This window comes from Taudactylus pleione, unplaced genomic scaffold (genome assembly GCF_031769625.1).
Source record: "Taudactylus pleione unplaced genomic scaffold, aTauple2 ptg002011l, whole genome shotgun sequence".
Lineage (NCBI taxonomy): Eukaryota > Metazoa > Chordata > Amphibia > Anura > Myobatrachidae > Taudactylus > Taudactylus pleione.
In genome coordinates, this window is record NW_028286407.1 from 7294 (window position 1) to 28524 (window position 21231).

The 21231-nt window shown below is 50.0% G+C and overlaps 1 protein-coding gene across 1 annotated transcript in view; it reads left to right on the plus strand.

Moving 5' to 3' along the window:
* Positions 1 to 406: 406 nt before the first annotated feature.
* LOC148435722 (autophagy-related protein 9A-like) overlaps positions 407 to 21231 on the plus strand; it is a 47744-nt gene continuing 26919 nt past the window's right edge. The window contains exons 1-5 of the mRNA XM_088465583.1: positions 407 to 491; positions 4964 to 5131; positions 6860 to 7001; positions 8309 to 9057; positions 9558 to 9711. Of these exons, the coding sequence (XP_088321709.1) occupies positions 463 to 491; positions 4964 to 5131; positions 6860 to 7001; positions 8309 to 9057; positions 9558 to 9711 (1242 nt within the window). The 5' untranslated portion in view covers positions 407 to 462. The remainder of the gene's footprint in view (positions 492 to 4963; positions 5132 to 6859; positions 7002 to 8308; positions 9058 to 9557; positions 9712 to 21231) is intronic.

The window sequence follows — 21231 nt, forward strand, 5'->3', positions numbered from 1 at the left end:
CGGGCATGCATATGAATCATTATAGAATGATTCATATGCATGCACGGCTGTACATCCATTACCCCCAGGAATTTCATTTTTACCCCATGTGGGGTAATTTACCCCTGTTCCCCGACCACTGCTCTAGACTCATGCATGGTTATCCTGTAAAACCTGTCCTGTAATGGCGGCGTTTGGGAGACTGCTCTAAGCAAAGAAGCGTTTTTGGGGTGAAGGCTGCTTTACACATTGGAAGAGGGCGTCTCACAGATGCTCTAATAACCTACAGCAGCAATGTAACATGTAAGTACATCCGGCTGCCTGTGAGTGTGTGCCATCCGGCTGCCTGTGAGTGTGTGCCATCCTGCTGCCTGTGTGTGCCATCCTGCTGCCTGAGAGTGTGTGCCACCCAGTGACTGTCATTTATTCCTTGACCACGTTCTGCAAATCTATCACTTCCACCAGAAGAACGGCTTCGCCTGCATGGTGCTCTCAGATTTCTTTGAACTTGTGTAAGTAGCAGCAGCTCATGTTTTGTGTTACTTCTGTGCGATATGGAGAACAGACTGTGTGCAGCGTACACATAATGACTGGGGTATCGTTATTACACTATAGGGGAGAAGTTACCCATAACAACCAATCAGCTCCTACCTATCATTTTATAGAATGTACTTGATAAATGCTACCTCAAAGCGGATTGGTTGCTAAGGGCAACTTCTCCACTCTGTCCCTGCTTGATACATTTCCCTGTAAGTCACTGATGTTCCTCCGTTATCTCTGTGTTGGTTCTCTCGCTGCGTTGGTTCTCTGTGTTGGATCTCTCTGCGTTGGGTCTCTCTCTGCGTTGGCTCTCTCTCTGCGTTGGAACATTTTCTGCATTGGATCCCTCTCTGCGTTGGATCCCTCTCTGCGTTGGATCCCTCTCTGCGTTGGATCCCTCTCTGCGTTGGCTCTCTCTCTGCGTTGGCTCTCTCTCTGCGTTGGCTCTCTCTCTGCATTGCATCTCTGTGTTGCATCTCTCTGCATTGGAACTCTCTGCGTTGCATCTCTCTCTGCATTGCATCTCTCTCTGCATTGCATCTCTCTCTGTGTTGGATCTCTCTCTGCGTTGGATCTCTCTCTGCGTTGGTTCTCTGCGTTGGTTCTCTCTCTGCGTTGGTTCTCTCTCTGCGTTGGATCTCTCTCTGCGTTGGATCTCCCTCTGCGTTGGTTTTCTCTCTGTGTTGGCTCTCTCTCTGCGTTGGCTCTCTCTCTGCGTTGGCTCTCTCTCTGCGTTGGCTCTCTCTCTGCGTTGGCTCTCTCTCTGCGTTGCATCTCTCTCTGCGTTGGTTCTCTCTCTGTGTTGGTTCTCTCTCTGCGTTGGTTCTCTCTGTGTTGGATCTCTCTCTGCGTTGGATCTCTCTCTGTGTTTGTTTTCTCTCTGCGTTGGCTCTCTCTCTGCGTTGGATCCCTCTCTGCGTTGGATCCCTCTCTGCGTTGCATCTCTCTCTGCGTTGCATCTCTCTCTGCGTTGGTTCTCTCTCTGCGTTGGTTCTCTCTCTGCGTTGGATCTCTCTCTGCGTTGGATCTCTGCATTGCATCTCTCTCTGCGTCGGTTCTCTCTTCGTTGCATCTCTCTGTGTTGCATCTCTCTGCGTTGGTTCTCTCTCTGCGTTGGTTCTCTCTCTGCATTGCATCTTTCTCTGTGTTGGATCTCTCTCTGCATCGGTTCTCTCTTCGTTGCATCTCTCTCTGTGTTGGATCTCTCTGTGTTGGATCTCTCTGTGCATTGGATCTCTCTCTGCGTTCTCTCTCTGCGTTGGGTCTCTCTCTGCGTTGGGTCTCTCTCTGCGTTGGGTCTGTCTGCGTTGCATCTCTCTCTGCATTGGCTCTCTTTGTGTTGGCTCTCTCTCTACATTGGATCTCTCTGCGTTGCATCTGTCTCTGCATTGGATCTCTCTCTGCGTTGCATCTCTCTCTGCGTTGCGTCTCTCTCTGCATTGGGTCTCTCTCTGCGTTGGATCTCTCTCTGCGTTGGATCTCTCTCTGCATTGCGTCTCTCTCTGCGTTGCGTCTCTCTCTGCGTTGGGTCTCTCTCTGCGTTGGGTCTCTCTCTGCGTTGCTTCTCTCTCTGCGTTGGGTCTCTCTCTGCGTTGCGTCTCTCTCTGCGTTGCGTCTCTCTCTGCGTTGCGTCTCTCTGCGTTGGATCTCTCTCTGCGTTGGCTCTCTCTCTGCGTTGGTTCTCTGCATTGCATCTCTCTCTGCGTTGGATCTCTCTGCGTTGGATCCCTCTCTGCGTTGGATCCCTCTCTGCGTTGGATCCCTCTCTGCGTTGGATGCCTCTCTGCGTTGGGTCTCTCTCTGCGTTGGGTCGCTCTCTGCGTTGGGTCTCTCTCTGCGTTGGGTCTCTCTCTGCGGTGGGTCTCTCTCTGCGTTGGGTCTCTCTCTGCGTTGCGTCTCTCTCTCTGCATTCTCTCTCTGCGTTGGATCTCTCTGCGTTGGTTCTCTCTCTGCGTTGGATCTCTCTGCGTTCTCTCTCTGCATTGGGTCCCTCTGCGTTCTCTCTCTGCGTTGGATCTCTCTCTGCATTCTCTCTCTGCGTTGGATCTCTCTGCGTTATCTCTCTGTGTCTCTGCGTTCTCTCTCTACTTTGGGTCTCTCTCTACGTTGGATCTCTCTCTGCGTTCTCTCTCTGCGTTGGATCTCTCTCTGCATCTCTCTCTGCGTAGGTTCTCTCTCTGCATCTCTCTCTGCGTAGGTTCTCTCTCTGCTTCTCTCTCTGCGTAGGTTCTCTCTTTGCGTCTCTCTCTGTGTCTCTCTCTGCATTGCATCACTCTCTACGTTCTATGCGCTGCGTCTCTCTCTGCGTTGCGTCTCTCTCTGTGTTGGTTCTCTCTCTGCGTTGGTTCTCTCTCTGCGTTGGTTCTCTCTCTGCGTTGGTTCTCTCTCTGCGTTGGATCTCCCTCTGCGTTGGTTTTCTCTCTGCGTTGACTCTCTCTCTGCATTGGATCCCTCTCTGCGTTGGATCTCTCTCTGCGTTGCATCTCTCTGCGTTGCATCTCTCTCTGCGTTGCGTCTCTCTCTGCATTGGGTCTCTCTCTGCGTTGGATCTCTCTGCGTTGGATCTCTCTCTGCGTTGGGTCTCTCTCTGCGTTGGGTCTCTCTCTGCATTGGATCTCTCTGCGTTGCATCTCTCTCTCCGTTGCATCTCTCTGCGTTGGATCTCTCTCTGCGTTGGATCCCTCTCTGCGTTGGTTCTCTCTCTGCATTGCATCTCTCTCTGCGTTGGTTCTCTCTCTGCATTGCATCTCTCTCTGCGTTGGTTCTCTCTCTGCGTTGGTTCTCTTTCTGCGTTGGTTCTCTCTCTGCGTTGGTTGTCTCTCTGCGTTGGTTGTCTCTCTGCGTTGCATCTCTCTCTGCGTTGCATCTCTCTCTGCGTTGGTTCTCTCTTTGCGTCTCTCTCTGTGTCTCTCTCTGCATTGCATCACTCTCTACGTTCTATGCGCTGCGTCTCTCTCTGCATTGCGTCTCTCTCTGTGTTGCATCTATCTCTGCGTTGCGTCTCTCTCTGCGTTGGTTCTTTCTCTGCGTTGGTTCTCTCTCTGCGTTGGATCTCCCTCTGCGTTGGTTTTCTCTCTGCGTTGGCTCTCTCTCTGCGTTGGATCCCTCTCTGCGTTGGATCCCTCTCTGCGTTGGATCTCTCTCTGCGTTGCATCTCTCTCTGCGTTGGATCTCTCTCTGCGTTGCATCTCTCTCTGCGTTGCATCTCTCTCTGCATTGGGTCTCTCTCTGCGTTGGATCTCTCTCTGCATTGGATCTCTCTCTGCATTGGATCTCTCTCTGCGTTGGGTCTCTCTCTGCGTTGGGTCTCTCTCTGCGTTGGGTCTCTCTCTGCGTTGGATCTCTCTGCGTTGGATCTCTCTCTGCGTTGCATCTCTCTGCGTTGGATCTCTCTCTGCGTTGGTTCTCTCTCTGCATTGCATCTCTCTCTGCGTTGGTTCTCTCTCTGCGTTGGTTGTCTCTCTGCGTTGGTTGTCTCTCTGCGTTGGTTCTCTCTCTGCGTTGGTTCTCTCTCTGCGTTGGTTGTCTCTCTGCGTTGCATCTCTCTCTGCGTTGGTTCTCTCTCTGCGTTGGATCTCTCTCTGCGTTGGAACTCTCTCTGCGTTGCATCTCTCTGCGTTGCATCTCTCTCTGCGTTGATTCTCTCTCTGCGTTGCATCTCTCCCTGCGTTAGTTCTCTCTCTGCGTTGATTCTCTCTCTGCGTTGCATCTCTCTCTGCGTTCTCTCTCTGCATTGCATCACGCTCTGCGTTGGATCTCTCTCTTCGTTGGATCTCTCTGCGTTGCATCTCTCTCTGTGTTGCGTCTCCTGCCGTCCTTTCATCACTTTATGTCTCTGATGTGTTATAAATTCCTATGTGGTGTAAACTGTGTTGGTTGTCTCTCTGCGTTGCATCTCTCTCTGCGTTGGTTCTCTCTCTGCGTTGGTTCTCTCTCTGTGTTGGATCTCTCTCTGCGTTGGAACTCTCTCTGCGTTGCATCTCTCTGCGTTGCATCTCTCTCTGCGTTGATTCTCTCTCTGCGTTGATTCTCTCTCTGCGTTGCATCTCTCTCTGCGTTGCATCTCTCCCTGCGTTAGTTCTCTCTCTGCGTTGATTCTCTCTCTGCGTTGCATCTCTCTGCGTTCTCTCTCTGCATTGCATCACGCTCTGCGTTGGATCTCTCTCTTCGTTGGATCTCTCTGCGTTGCATCTCTCTCTGTGTTGCGTCTCCTGCCGTCCTTTCATCACTTTATGTCTCTGATGTGTTATAAATTCCTATGTGGTGTAAACTGTGAGTGTAAATGACATTACAGGATTTGTGCTCTTCAGCTTCGTCACTAGGATCACTTATAGATTGTAAGCTCTTGGGCTCATACAGCACCGGCCATACTTAGGAGTATGTAAGGCGGCTGATATGGTGTCTTCCGGTTATAATGCACGTCTCTTGTTTCGCCTTTATGCAGCCAGTTCCTCTTCGTTGTTACGTTCACCACTTTCCTGTTTCATTGTGTGGAGTACGATGTCCTGTTTGCCAATAAACCCATCAATCACACCCATTCTGGTGCCAACCCTGACCGCAACAAGGTGACCTTGGCGGATGCCATCTTGCCAGCCCAGGAGTGTGCACTCAGGTAAGTTCCCAATGCAGTACATGACCCACCAGGAAGGGCAAATGCTCTGCTCCTGGTCCTATTACTGTATGATCGCCGGCACCTGTAGTGATACCGTACATCTTTCTTATCAGTGACCTAGTCCAGCACAGGTGACCGCAATCATAGATCAGGTGGGAAGGAGCAGAGTATTTTTGCAATTTTGGGGGAAATACACTTAAGCTGGCCACACATGTAAAGATTATCTGTCCAACCAGCCAACTAGTTGATTGGCTGGAATGAAAATCTGGTAAGGATTACAATCAGCAATTTGCTCCCAAACGCTGGAAAATGGACAAAAACTGTTGTGTGAATAAATAGTTTAGATCAAACATTTAACAAACTTGTCTGACGCCATTTTCATCTGTTTCTGGCATTTAGCAGCAAATTGCTGATCATCAGTTACTCCCATACGTTACCAGATTTTCATTCCAACCAATCAACAAGTTGGCTGGTTGGTTGTAAGTTGGTCTAGTGTGTGGCCAGCTTAAGCTCTGGAGAGTGATAAACTGCCAACCAATCAGCTCCTAACTGTCATTTTTCAAACACAACCTGTATCATGACAGTTAGGAGCAGTTTGGTTGGCACTTTATCACTCTCCATATTTGCATCAATATGGACCCCCTAGTCCAGCGTTTCCCAAAGTCATTCCTCAGGGAGCAGTAACAGTGCAGGGTGTTACTCCCCCCGGCCATCCAACCCTCTCCCCTATTACACCAAGGAGCTACCTGGGTTTTAGCTCTGGTGTAAAAGGGGTATTAGACAGTCTGCATTGTGTGTAATTTAGACCGTCTGTACGATTTGTCACTTAGACAGTCTGCATGGTGTGTCACTTAGACAGTCTGCATGGTGTGTCACTTAGACAGTCTGCATGGTGTGTCACTTAGACAGTCTGCATGGTGTGTCACTTAGACAGTCTTCATTGTGTCACTTAGTCTGCACGGTGTGTCAATTAGACAGTCTGCAATGTGTGTCATTTAGACAGTCTGCAATGTGTGTCATTTAGACAGTCTGTACGATTTGTCACTTAGACAGTCTGCATTGTGTCACTTGAGACAGTCTGCACGGTGTGTCACTTAGACAGTCTGCATGGTGTGTCACTTAGACAGTCTGCACGGTGTGTCACTTAGACAGTCTGCATTGTGTGTCACTTGAGACAGTCTGCACGGTGTGTCACTTAGACTGTCTGCACGGTGTGTCAATTAGACAGTCTGCACGGTGTGTCAGACAGTCTGCATTGTGTGTCACTTGAGACAGTCTGCACGGTGTGTCACTTAGACTGTCTGCACGGTGTGTCAATTAGACAGTCTGCACGGTGTGTCAGACAGTCTGCATTGTGTGTCACTTGAGACAGTCTGCACGGTGTGTCACTTAGACAGTCTGCATGGTGTGTCACTTAGACAGTCTGCACGGTGTGTCACTTAGACAGTCTTCATTGTGTCACTTAGACAGTCTGCATGGTGTGTCACTTAGACAGTCTGCACTGTGTGTCACTTAGACAGTCTGCACGGTGTGTCAGACAGTCTGCATGGTGTGTCACTTGAGACAGTCTGCACATTGTGTCACTTAGACAGTCTGCACGGTGTGTCACTTGAGACAGTCTGCACGGTGTGTCACTTAGACAGTCTGCACGGTGTGTCACTTAGACAGTCTGCACGGTGTGTCACTTAGACAGTCTGCATTGTGTCTGACTCGTTACTGTATGTGCAGGATCCAGGCCAGTGGTTGGATTATCTTCCTGCTGGTCATGGCCGCCATCTTCTGGCTGTACCGTCTGGTAAAAATGTTCTGCAACCTGCTGAGTTACTGGGAAATTCGCAAGTTCTACGTCCGAGCCCTGAAGATCCCCTCGGTGAGTATAATATAATACGCTCTCTGTGCTGTGGAATGGACGCAGTAGTGGGGGGGTAGAAGCCATTAGAAGTACAGACCTCTGTCACTGTAGGGGGGGCAGAAGCCATTAGAAGTATAGACCTCTGTTACTGTAGGGGGGGTAGAAGCCATTAGAAGTACAGACCTCTGTTACTGTAGGGGGGTAGAAGCCATTAGAAGTACAGACCTCTGTCACTGTAAGGGGGCAGAAGCCATTAGAAGTACAGACCTCTGTCACTGTAGGGGGGCAGAAGCCATTAGAAGTACAGACCTCTGTCACTGTAGGGGGGCAGAAGCCATTAGAAGTACAGACCTCTGTCACTGTAGGGGGGCAGAAGCCATTAGAAGTACAGACCTCTGTCACTGTAAGGGGGCAGAAGCCATTAGAAGTACAGACTTATGTTACTGTAGGGGGGGGCAGAAGCCATTAGAAGTACAGACCTCTGTCACTGTAGGGGGGCAGAAGCCATTAGAAGTACAGACCTCTGTTACTGTAGGGGGGGCAGAAGCCATTAGAAGTACAGACCTCTGTCACTGTAAGGGGGCAGAAGCCATTAGAAGTACAGACCTCTGTCACTGTAGGGGGGCAGAAGCCATTAGAAGTACAGACCTCTGTCACTGTAGGGGGGCAGAAGCCATTAGAAGTACAGACCTCTGTCACTGTAGGGGGGCAGAAGCCATTAGAAGTACAGACCTCTGTCACTGTAAGGGGGCAGAAGCCATTAGAAGTACAGACTTCTGTTACTGTAGGGGGGGGCAGAAGCCATTAGAAGTACAGACCTCTGTCACTGTAGGGGGGCAGAAGCCATTAGAAGTACAGACCTCTGTTACTGTAGGGGGGGCAGAAGCCATTAGAAGTACAGACCTCTGTCACTGTAGGGGGGCAGAAGCCATTAGAAGTACAGACCTCTGTCACTGTAGGAGAGCAGAAGCCATTAGAAGGACAGACCTCTGTCACTGTAGGGGGGCAGAAGCCATTAGAAGTACAGACCTCTGTTACTGTAGGGGGGGCAGAAGCCATTAGAAGTACAGACCTCTGTCGCTGTAGGGGGGCAGAAGCCATTAGAAGTAAAGACCTCTGTCACTGTAGGGGGGCAGAAGCCATTAGAAGGACAGACCTCTGTCACTGTAGGGGGGGTAGAAGCCATTAGAAGTACAGACCTCTGTCACTGTAGGGGGCAGAAGCCATTAGAAGTACAGACCTCTGTCACTGTAGGGAGCTCTCTGTGTGTGGATGTGATACAGAATATATTATCCCTCTCCTCTTCTTCCTTCCCCGGGGAGCAGGACGAGCTGTGTAACTACTCCTGGCAGGAGGTTCAGGGGCGCCTGATCTCGCTGCAGAGAGAACAGCCCATGTGTGTGCACAAAAAGGAGCTGACCGAACTTGACATCTACCATCGCATCCTGCGCTTTAAAAACTACATGGTGGCCATGGTCAACAAGAGTCTTCTGCCTGTCTGCTTCCACCTGCCATTGCTCGGGGAGGTCACGTTCCTCAGCCAGGGCCTCAAGTACAACTTGGAGCTTCTCTTCTTCTGGGGTCCTGGTTCTCTCTTCCAGAACAAGTGGAACCTGCAGCCCAAGTACAAGCGCCCTGGCCAGAGGCTGGAGCTTGCTGCGGAGCTGAGCCGTACCATCATCCTCCTGGGACTGGCCAACCTCTTCCTCTGCCCGTTCATATTAGTGTGGCAGATCCTCTACGCCTTCTTCAGTTACACCGAAGTTATTAAAAGGGAACCCGGTAGCCTAGGCGCCAGGCGCTGGTCCCTCTACGGCCGGCTCTATTTGCGCCACTTCAATGAGCTGACGCACGAGCTGCAGGCGCGGCTGAGCCGTGGCTATAAACCTGCTACTAAGTACATGAACTCCTTTGCCTCCCCATTGCTGGCGATTGCAGCCAAGAACATCGGCTTCTTCGCAGGGTCTCTGCTGGCTGTCCTCATTGCCCTGACCGTGTATGATGAAGACGTGCTGACTGTCCAGCACATCCTGACCACCATCACTGTCCTCGGCGTGATGGTCACAGTCGCAAGGTGGGTCCAAGTTGTGGCACAGTGAAGCCATTTACATAAAGGTGGATTATTGCGCTCATAAAATGCACCGTATAACACATGATAATGATTATATATAGCGCCTTTCTCCCGGTGGGACTCAAAGCACATTATAGCAGAGGGTGAGGCAGCCATCTTTGGTGCTGTTCTAGGTCATCAGTTTCTACACCATTGGAGCTTGCAGTCTAAACTCCTTACCACACACACACATGCAACATACATACAACACACATACAATACACACACATGCAACACACACACAACACTAGGGTCCATTTTTGTCAGCTGCCAATTTAACCTACCAGTATGTTTTTGAGGAAACTGGAACACCTTGTGGAAATACACAAACATGGGGAGAACATACAAACTCCACATGTATAGCCCTGGTGGGAATTAAGCCCAATACCCTATTGCTGTGAGGCAGCAATGCTTACTACTGTTACACTGTGGTGCCATTGTGACACATTTCTACCTTCCTGCAGGTCTTTCATACCAGACGAGCACATGGTCTGGTGCCCGGAACAGCTGCTGCAGTGCGTCCTGGCACATATACACTACATGCCTGACCACTGGCAGGGACACGCTCATAAGTCAGAGACCCGTGATGAGCTGGCACAGCTCTTCCAGTACAAGGCGGTAAGCTGCCCAGATGTGTGCCATGCACTGCCCAGCTTTTCTTTGGGTCACTGATTGGGGTATGTTTTCATGCAGTTGTATCATGGAGTTGTGTGTCAAATAGTGAGATATATTATCTGAAGTTGTACATTTGGTGGCATGGTGTATGACCTGGGGTGATGTATGGGGTGGAATGGTGTATGACCTGGGGTGATGTATGGGGTGGAATGGTGTATGACCTGGGGTGATGTATGGGGTGGAATGGTGTATGACCTGGGGTGATGTATGGGGTGGCATGGTGTATGACCTGGGGTGATGTATGGGATGGCATGGTGTATGACCTGGGGTGATGTATGGGGTGGCATGGTGTATGATCTGGGGTGATGTATGGGGTGGCATAGTGTATGACCTGGGGTGATGTATGGGGTGGAATGGTGTATGACCTGGGGTGATGTATGGGGTGGAATGGTGTATGACCTGGGGTGATGTATGGGGTGGCATGGTGTATGACCTGGGGTGATGTATGGGGTGGAATGGTGTATGACCTGGGGTGATGTATGGGGTGGCATGGTGTATGACCTGGGGTGATGTATGGGATGGCATAGTGTATGACCTGGGGTGATGTATGGGGTGGCATGGTGTATGATCTGGGGTGATGTATGGGGTGGCATAGTGTATGACCTGGGGTGATGTATGGGGTGGAATGGTGTATGACATGGGGTGCTGTATCGGGTGGCATGGTGTATGACCTGAGGTGATGTATGGGGTGGCATGGTGTATGACCTGGGGTGATGTATGGAGTGGCATGGTGTATGACCTGGGGTGATGTATGGGGTGGAATGGTGTATGACCTGGGGTGATGTATGGGATGGCATGGTGTATGACCTGGGGTGATGTATGGGTGGCATGGTGTATGACCTGAGGTGATGTATGGGGTGGCATGGTGTATGACCTGGGGTAATGTATGGAGTGGCATGGTGTATGAACTGGGGTGATGTATGGGGTGGCATGGTGTATGACCTGGGGTGATGTATGGGATGGCATGGTGTATGACCTGGGGTGATGTATGGGGTGGCATGGTGTATGACCTGGGGTGATGTATGGGATGGCATGGTGTATGACCTGGGGTGATGTATGGGTGGCATGGTGTATGACCTGAGGTGATGTATGGGGTGGCATGGTGTATGACCTGGGGTAATGTATGGAGTGGCATGGTGTATGAACTGGGGTGATGTATGGGGTGGCATGGTGTATGACCTGGGGTGATGTATGGGGTGGAATGGTGTATGACCTGGGGTGATGTATGGGGTGGCATGGTGTATGACCTGGGGTGATGTATGGGATGGCATGGTGTATGACCTGGGGTGATGTATGGGGTGGCATGGTGTATGATCTGGGGTGATGTATGGGGTGGCATAGTGTATGACCTGGGGTGATGTATGGGGTGGAATGGTGTATGACCTGGGGTGATGTATGGGGTGGAATGGTGTATGACCTGGGGTGATGTATGGGGTGGCATGGTGTATGACCTGGGGTGATGTATGGGGTGGAATGGTGTATGACCTGGGGTGATGTATGGGGTGGCATGGTGTATGACCTGGGGTGATGTATGGGATGGCATGGTGTATGACCTGGGGTGATGTATGGGGTGGCATGGTGTATGATCTGGGGTGATGTATGGGGTGGCATAGTGTATGACCTGGGGTGATGTATGGGGTGGAATGGTGTATGACATGGGGTGCTGTATCGGGTGGCATGGTGTATGACCTGAGGTGATGTATGGGGTGGCATGGTGTATGACCTGGGGTGATGTATGGAGTGGCATGGTGTATGACCTGGGGTGATGTATGGGGTGGAATGGTGTATGACCTGGGGTGATGTATGGGATGGCATGGTGTATGACCTGGGGTGATGTATGGGTGGCATGGTGTATGACCTGAGGTGATGTATGGGGTGGCATGGTGTATGACCTGGGGTAATGTATGGAGTGGCATGGTGTATGAACTGGGGTGATGTATGGGGTGGCATGGTGTATGACCTGGGGTGATGTATGGGATGGCATGGTGTATGACCTGGGGTGATGTATGGGGTGGCATGGTGTATGACCTGGGGTGATGTATGGGATGGCATGGTGTATGACCTGGGATGATGTATGGGTGGCATGGTGTATGACCTGAGGTGATGTATGGGGTGGCATGGTGTATGACCTGGGGTAATGTATGGAGTGGCATGGTGTATGAACTGGGGTGATGTATGGGGTGGCATGGTGTATGACCTGGGGTGATGTATGGGATGGCATGGTGTATGACCTGGGGTGATGTATGGGGTGGCATGGTGTATGACCTGAGGTGATGTATGGGGTGGCATGGTGTATGACCTGGGGTGGCATGGTGTATGACCTGAGGTGATGTATGGGGTGGCATGGTGTATGACCTGGGGTAATGTATGGAGTGGCATGGTGTATGACCTTGGGTGATATATGGGATGGCATGGTGTATGACCTGGGGTGATATATGGGATGGCATGGTGTATGACCTGGGGTGATGTATGGGGTGGCATGGTGTATGATCTGGTGTGATGTATGGGGTGGCATGGTGTATGACCTGGGGTGATGTATGGGGTGGCATGGTGTATGATCTGGTGTGATGTATCAAGTGGCAGTGTATGGTCTGTACTTGTGACATGTGGCTCGTGTTTTGACAGGTAGGGTGTATAGTGTGCATTGGTTGGCGGAATATATACTATGGAGTTATATATTGTGTGTCGGGGTATATGCTATGGAGTAGTGTGATGAGCTGCGGGTGTATTGTGTGTCGGGGTATATGCTATGGAGTAGTGTGATGAGCTGCGGGTGTATTGTGTGTCGGGGTATATGCTATGGAGTAGTGTGATGGGCTGCGGGTGTATTGTGTGTCAGGGTATATGCTATGAAGTAGTGTGATGGGCTGCGGGTGTACTGTGTGTCGGGGTATATGCTATGGAGTAGTGTGATGGGCTGTGGGTGTATTGTGTGTTGGGGTATATGCTATGGAGTAGTGTGATGGGCTGTTGGTGTATTGTGTGTCGGGGTATATGCTATGGAGCAGTGCGATGGGCTGCGGGTGTATTGTGTGTCGGGGTATATGCCATGGAGTAGTGTGATGGGCTGCGGGTGTATTGTGTGTCGGCGTATATGCTATGGAGTAGTGTAATAGGCTGCGGGTGTATTGTGTGTCGGGGTATATGCCATGGAGTAGTGTGATGGGCTGCGGGTGTATTGTGTGTCGGGGTATATGCTATGGAGTAGTGTAATAGGCTGCGGGTGTATTGTGTGTCGGTGTATATGCTATGGAGTAGTGTGATGGGCTGTGGGTGTATTGTGTGTCGGGGTATATGCTATGGGGTAGTGTAATAGGCTGTGGGTGTATTGTGTGTCGGGGTATATGCTATGGAGTAGTGTAATAGGCTGTGGGTGTATTGTGTGTCGGGGTATATGCTATGGAGTAGTGTAATAGGCTGCGGGTGTATTGTGTGTCGGTGTATATGCTATGGGGTAGTGTGATGGGCTGTGGGTGTATTGTGTGTCGGGGTATATGCTATGGAGTAGTGTAATAGGCTGCGGGTGTATTGTGTGTCGGGGTATATGCTATGGAGTAGTGTGATGGGCTGCGGGTGTATTGTGTGTCGGGGTATATGCTATGGAGTAGTGCGATGGGCTGCGGGTGTATTGTGTGTCTGGGTATATGCTATGGAGTAGTGTGATGAGCTGCGGGTGTATTGTGTGTCGGGGTATATGCTATGGAGTAATGTGATGAGCTGCGGGTGTACTGTGTGTCGGGGTATATGCTATGGAGTAGTGTGATGGGCTGTGGGTGTATTGTGTGTCGGGGTATATGCTATAGAGTAGTGTGATGAGCTGCGGGTGTATTGTGTGTCGGGGTATATGCTATGGAGCAGTGTAATAGGCTGCGGGTGAATTGTGTGTCTGGGTATATGCTATGGAGTAGTGCGATGGGCTGCGGGTGTATTGTGTGTCGGGGTATATGCTATGGAGTAGTGTGATGGGCTGTGGGTGTATTGTGTGTCTGGGTATATGCTATGGAGTAGTGTGATGAGCTGCGGGTGTACTGTGTGTCGGGGTATATGCTATGGAGTAGTGTGATGGGCTGTGGGTGTATTGTGTGTCGGGGTATATGCTATAGAGTAGTGTGATGAGCTGCGGGTGTATTGTGTGTCGGGGTATATGCTATGGAGTAGTGTAATAGGCTGCGGGTGTATTGTGTGTTTGGGTATATGCTATGGAGTAGTGTGATGGGCTGCGGGTGTATTGTGTGTCGGGGTATATGCTATGGAGTAGTGTGATGAGCTGCGGGTGTATTGTGTATTGGGGTATATGCTATGGAGTAGTGTAATAGGCTGCGGGTGTATTGTGTGTTTGGGTATATGCTATGGAGTAGTGTGATGGGCTGCGGGTGTATTGTGTGTCGGGGTATATGCTATGGAGTAGTGTAATGGGCTGCGGGTGTATTGTGTGTCGGGGTATATGCTATGGAGTAGTGTAATAGGCTGCGGGTGTATTGTGTATCGTAGTATATGCTATGGAGTAGTGCGATGGGCTGCGGGTGTATTGTGTGTCAGGGTATATGCTATGGGGTAGTGTGTTGGGATGCGGGTGTATTGTGTGTCAGGGTATATGCTATGGAGTAGTGTGATGGGCTGCGGGTGTATTGTGTGTTGGGGTATATGCTATGGAGTAGTGCGATGGGCTGCGGGTGTATTGTGTGTCGGGTTATATGCTATGGAGTAGTGTGATGGGCTGCGGGTGTATTGTGTGTCTGGGTATATGCTATGGAGTAGTGTGATGGGCTGCGGGTGTATTGTGTGTCGGGGTATATGCTGTGGAGTAGTGCGATGGGCTGTGGGTGTAGTGTGTGTCGGGGTATATGCTATGGAGTAGTGTAATAGGCTGCGGGTGTATTGTGTGTCGGGGTATATGCTATGGAGTAGTGTGATGGGCTGCGGGTGTATTGTGTGTCGGGGTATATGCTATGGAGTAGTACGATGGGCTGCTGGTGTATTGTGTGTCTGGGTATATGCTATGGAGTAGTGTGATGGGCTGTGGGTGTATTGTGTGTCGGGGTATATGCTATGGAGTAGTACGATGGGCTGCGGGTTTATTGTGTGTCTGGGTATATGCTATGGAGTAGTGTAATAGGCTGCGGGTGTATTGTGTGTCGGGGTATATGCTATGGAGTAGTGTAATAGGCTGCGGGTGTATTGTGTGTCGGGGTATATGCTATGGAGTAGTGTGATGGGCTGCTGGTGTATTGTGTGTCGGGGTATATGCTATGGAGTAGTGTGATGAGCTGCGGGTGTATTGTGTGTCTGGATATATGCTATGGAGTAGTGTGATGGGCTGCGAGTGTATTGTGTGTCGGGGTATATGCTATGGAGTAGTGTAATAGGCTGCTGGTGTATTGTGTGTCGGGGTATATGCTATGGAGTAGTACGATGGGCTGCTGGTGTATTGTGTGTCGGGGTATATGCTATGGAGTAGTGTGATGGGCTGTGGGTGTATTGTGTGTTGGGGTATATGCTATGGAGTAGTGTAATAGGCTGCGGGTGTATTGTGTGTCGGTGTATATGCTATGGGGTAGTGTGATGGGCTGTGGGTGTATTGTATGTCGGGGTATATGCTGTGGAGTAGTGTAATAGGCTGTGGGTGTATTGTGTGTCGGGGTATATGCTATGGAGTAGTGTGATGGGCTGCGGGTATATTGTGTGTCTCTGTATATGCTATGGAGTAGTGTGATGAGCTGCGGGTGTATTGTGTGTCGGGGTATATGCTATGGAGTAGTGTGATGGGCTGCGGGTGTATTGTGTGTCTCTGTATATGCTATGGAGTAGTGTGATGAGCTGCGGGTGTATTGTGTGTCGGGGTATATGCTATGGAGTAGTGTGATGGGCTGCGGGTGTATTGTGTGTCTGGGTATATGCTATGGAGTAGTGTGATGAGCTGCGGGTGTATTGTGTATTGGGGTATATGCTATGGAGTAGTGTAATAGGCTGCGGGTGTATTGTGTGTCGGGTTATATGCTATGGAGTAGTGTAATAGGCTGCGGGTGTATTGTGTGTCAGGGTATATGCTATGGAGTAGTGTGATGGGCTGCGGGTGTATTGTGTGTCAGCGTATATGCTGTGGAGTAGTGTGATGGGCTGCGGGTGTATTGTGTATCGGGGTATATGCTATGGAGTAGTGTAATAGGCTGTGGGTGTATTGTGTGTCGGGGTATATGCTATGGAGTAGTGTGATGGCCTGCGGGTGTATTGTGTGTCAGGGTATATGCTATGGAGTAGTGTAATAGGCTGCGGGTGTATTGTGTGTCAGGGTATATGCTATGGAGTAGTGTAATAGGCTGCGGGTGTATTGTGTGTCTGGGTATATGCTATGGAGTAGTGTAATAGGCTGTGGGTGTATTATGTGTCTGGGTATATGCTATGGAGTAGTGTGATGAGCTGCGGGTGTATTGTGTGTCTGTGTATATGCTATGGAGTAGTGTGATGGGCTGCGGGTGTATTGTGTGTCTGTGTATATGCTATGGAGTAGTGTGATGGCCTGCGGGTGTATTGTGTGTCAGGGTATATGCTATGGAGTAGTGTAATAGGCAGCGGGTGTATTGTGTGTCAGGGTATATGCTATGGAGTAGTGTAATAGGCTGCGGGTGTATTGTGTGTCTGGGTATATGCTATGGAGTAGTGTGATGAGCTGCGGGTGTATTGTGTGTCTGTGTATATGCTATGGAGTAGTGTGATGGGCTGCGGGTGTATTGTGTGTCTGTGTATATGCTATGGAGTAGTGTGATGGGCTGCGGGTGTATTGTGTGTCAGGGTATATGCTATGGAGTAGTGTGATGGGCTGCGGGTGTATTGTGTGTCAGGGTATATGCTGTGGAGTAGTGTGATGGGCTGTGGGTGTATTGTGTATCGGGGTATATGCTATGGAGTAGTGTAATAGGCTGTGGGTGTATTGTGTGTCGGGGTATATGCTATGGAGTAGTGTGATGGCCTGCGGGTGTTTTGTGTGTCGGGGTATATGCTATGGAGTAGTGTAATAGGCTGCGGGTGTATCGTGTGTCGGTGTATATGCTATGGGGTAGTGTGATGGGCTGTGGGTGTATTGTGTATCGGGGTATATGCTATGGAGTAGAGTAATAGGCTGCGGGTGTATTGTGTGTCGGGGTATATGCTATGGAGTAGTGTGATGGGCTGCGGGTGTATTGTGTGTCAGGGTATATGCTATGGAGTAGCGCGATGGGCTGCGGGTGTATTGTGTGTCTGGGTATATGCTATGGAGTAGTGTGATGAGCTGCGGGTGTACTGTGTGTCGGGGTATATGCTATGGAGTAGTGTGATGGGCTGTGGGTGTATTGTGTGTCGGGGTATATGCTATAGAGTAGTGTGATGAGCTGCGGGTGTATTGTGTGTCGGGGTATATGCTATGGAGCAGTGTAATAGGCTGCGGGTGTATTGTGTGTCTGGGTATATGCTATGGAGTAGTGCGATGGGCTGCGGGTGTATTGTGTGTCGGGGTATATGCTATGGAGTAGTGTGATGGGCTGTGGGTGTATTGTGTGTCTGGGTATATGCTATGGAGTAGTGTGATGAGCTGCGGGTGTATTGTGTGTCGGGGTATATGCTATGGAGTAGTGTAATAGGCTGCGGGTGTATTGTGTGTCGGGGAATATGCTATGGAGTAGTGTGATGGGCTGTGGGTGTATTGTGTGTCGGGGTATATGCTATGGAGTAGTGTAATAGGCTGCGGGTGTATTGTGTGTTTGGGTATATGCTATGGACTAGTGTGATGGGCTGCGGGTGTATTGTGTGTCGGGGTATATGCTATGGAGTAGTGTGATGAGCTGCGGGTGTATTGTGTATTGGGGTATATGCTATGGAGTAGTTTAATAGGCTGCGGGTGTATTGTGTGTTTGGGTATATGCTATGGAGTAGTGTGTTGGGATGCGGGTGTATTGTGTGTCAGGGTATATGCTATGGAGTAGTGTGATGGGCTGCGGGTGTATTGTGTGTCGGGGTATATGCTATGGAGTAGTGCGATGGGCTGCGGGTGTATTGTGTGTCGGGTTATATGCTATGGAGTAGTGTGATGGGCTGCGGGTGTATTGTGTGTCTGGGTATATGCTATGGAGTAGTGTGATCGGCTGCGGGTGTATTGTGTGTCGGGGTATATGCTCTGGAGTAGTGCGATGGGCTGTGGGTGTAGTGTGTGTCGGGGTATATGCTATGGAGTAGTGTAATAGGCTGCGGGTGTATTGTGTGTTGGGGTATATGCTATGGAGTAGTGTGATGGGCTGCGGGTGTATTGTGTGTCGGGGTATATTCTATGCAGTAGTACGATGGGCTGCTGGTGTATTGTGTGTCTGGGTATATGCTATGGAGTAGTGTGATGGGCTGTGGGTGTATTGTGTGTCGGGGTATATGCTATGGAGTAGTACGATGGGCTGCGGGTTTATTGTGTGTCTGGGTATATGCTATGGAGTAGTGTAATAGGCTGCGGGTGTATTGTGTGTCGGGGTATATGCTATGGAGTAGTGTAATAGGCTGCGGGTGTATTGTGTTTCGGGCTATATGCTATGGAGTAGTGTGATGGGCTGCTGGTGTATTGTGTGTCGGGGTATATGCTATGGAGTAGTGTGATGAGCTGCGAGTGTATTGTGTGTCTGGGTATATGCTATGGAGTAGTGTGATGGGCTGCGAGTGTATTGTGTGTCGGGTATATGCTATGGAGTAGTGTAATAGGCTGCTGGTGTATTGTGTGTCTGGGTATATGCTATGGAGTAGTACGATGGGCTGCTGGTGTATTGTGTGTCGGGGTATATGCTATGGAGTAGTGTGATGCGCTGTGGGTGTATTGTGTGTCGGGGTATATGCTATGGAGTAGTGTAATAGGCTGCGGGTGTATTGTGTGTCGGTGTTAATGCTATGGGGTCGTGTGATGGGCTGTGGGTGTATTGTATGTCAGGGTATATGCTGTGGAGTAGTGTAATAGGCTGTGGGTGTATTGTGTGTCGGGGTATATGCTTTGGAGTAGTGTGATGGGCTGCGGGTATATTGTGTGTCTGTGTATATGCTATGGAGTAGTGTGATGAGCTGCGGGTGTATTGTGTGTCTGGGTATATGCTATGGAGTAGTGTGATGGGCTGCGGGTGTATTGTGTGTCTGAGTATATGCTATGGAGTAGTGTGATGAGCTGCGGGTGTATTGTGTATTGGGGTATATGCTATGGAGTAGTGTAATAGGCTGCGGGTGTATTGTGTGTCGGGTTATATGCTATGGAGTAGTGTAATAGGCTGCGGGTGTATTGTGTGTCAGGGTATATGCTATGGAGTAGTGTGATGGGCTGCGGGTGTATTGTGTGTCAGGGTATATGCTGTGGAGTAGTGTGATGGGCTGCGGGTGTATTATGTATCGGGGTATATGCTATGGAGTAGTGTAATAGGCTGTGGGTGTATTGTGTGTCGGGGTATATGCTATGGAGTAGTGTGATGGCCTGCGGGTGTATTGTGTGTCAGGGTATATGCTATGGAGTAGTGTAATAGGCTGCGGGTGTATTGTGTGTCTGGGTATATGCTATGGAGTAGTGTGATGGGCTGCGGGTGTATTGTGTATCGGGGTATATGCTATGGAGTAGTGTAATAGGCTGTGGGTCTATTGTGTGTCGGGGTATATGCTATGGAGAAGTGTGATGGCCTGCGGGTGTATTGTGTGTCAGGGTATATGCTATGGAGTAGAGTAATAGGCTGCAGGTGTATTGTGTGTCAGGGTATATGCTATGGAGTAGTGTAATAGGCTGCGGGTGTATTGTGTGTCCGGGTATATGCTATGGAGTAGTGTAATAGGCTGTGGGTGTATTGTGTGTCTGGGTATATGCTATGGAGTAGTGTGATGAGCTGCGGGTGTATTGTGTGTCTGTGTATATGCTATGGAGTAGTGTGATGGGCTGCGGGTGTATTGTGTGTCTGTGTATATGCTATGGAGTAGTGTGATGGGCTGCGGGTGTATTGTGTGTCGGGGTATATGCTATGGAGTAGTGTAATAGGCTGCGGGTGTATTGTGTGTCGGGGTATATGCTATGGAGTAGTGTGATGGCCTGCGGGTGTATTGTGTGTCAGGGTATATGCTATGGAGTAGTGTAATAGGCTGCGGGTGTATTGTGTGTCCGGTTATATGCTATGGAGTAGTGTGATGGGCTGCGGGTGTATTGTGTGTCGGGGCATATGCTATGGAGTAGTGTAATAGGCTGCGGGTGTATTGTGTGTCTGGGTATATGCTATGGAGTAGTGTGATGGGCTGCGGGTGTATTGTGTGTCCGGTTATATGCTATGGAGTAGTGTGATGGGCTGCGGGTGTATTGTGTGTCGGGGCATATGCTATGGAGTAGTGTAATAGGCTGCGGGTGTATTGTGTGTCTGGGTATATGCTATGGAGTAGTGTGATGGGCTGCGGGTGTATTGTGTGTCTGTGTATATGCTATGGAGTAGTGTGATGGGCTGTGGGTGTATTGTGTGTCTGTGTATATGCTATGGAGTAGTGTGATGGGCTGCGGGTGTATTGTGTGTCTGTGTATATGCTATGGAGTAGTGTGATGGGCTGCGGGTGTATTGTGTGTCTGTGTATATGCTATGGAGTAGTGTAATAGGCTGCGGGTGTATTGTGTGTCTGGGTATATGCTATGGAGTAGTGTGATGAGCTGCGGGTGTATTGTGTGTCTGTGTATATGCTATGGAGTAGTGTGATGGGCTGCGGGTGTATTGTGTGTCTGTGTATATGCTATGGAGTAGTGTGATGGGCTGCGGGTGTATTGTGTGTCTGTGTATATGCTATGGAGTAGTGTGATGGGCTGCGGGTGTATTGTGTGTCGGGGTATATGCTATGGAGTAGTGTGATGAGCTGCGGGTGTATTGTGTGTCTGTGTATATGCTATGGAGTAGTGTGATGGGCTGCGGGTGTATTGTGTGTCTGGGTATATGCTATGGAGTAGTGTTATGGGCTGCGGGTGTATTGTGTGTCTGTGTATATGCTATGGAGTAGTGTAATAGGCTGCGGGTGTATTGTGTATCGGGGTATATGCTATTGAGTAGTGTAATAGGCTGCGGGTGTATTGTGTGTCGGGGTATATGCTATGGAGTAGTGTGATGGGCTGCGGGTGTATTGTGTGTCGGGGTATATGCTATGGAGTAGTGTAATAGGCTGTGGGTGTATTGTGTGTCTGGGTATATACTATGGAGTAGTACGATGGGCTGCGGGTGTATTGTGTGTCGGGGTGTATGCTATAGAGTAGTGTAATAGGCTGCGGGTGTATAGTGTGTCAGGGTATATGCTATGGAGTAGTGCGATGGGCTGCGGGTGTATTGTGTGTCGGGGTATATGCTGTGGAGTAGTGCGATGGGCTGCGGGTGTATTGTGTGTCGGGGTATATGCTATGGAGTAGTGTAATAGGCTGTGGGTGTATTGTGTGTCGGGGTATATGCTATGGAGTAGTGTAAT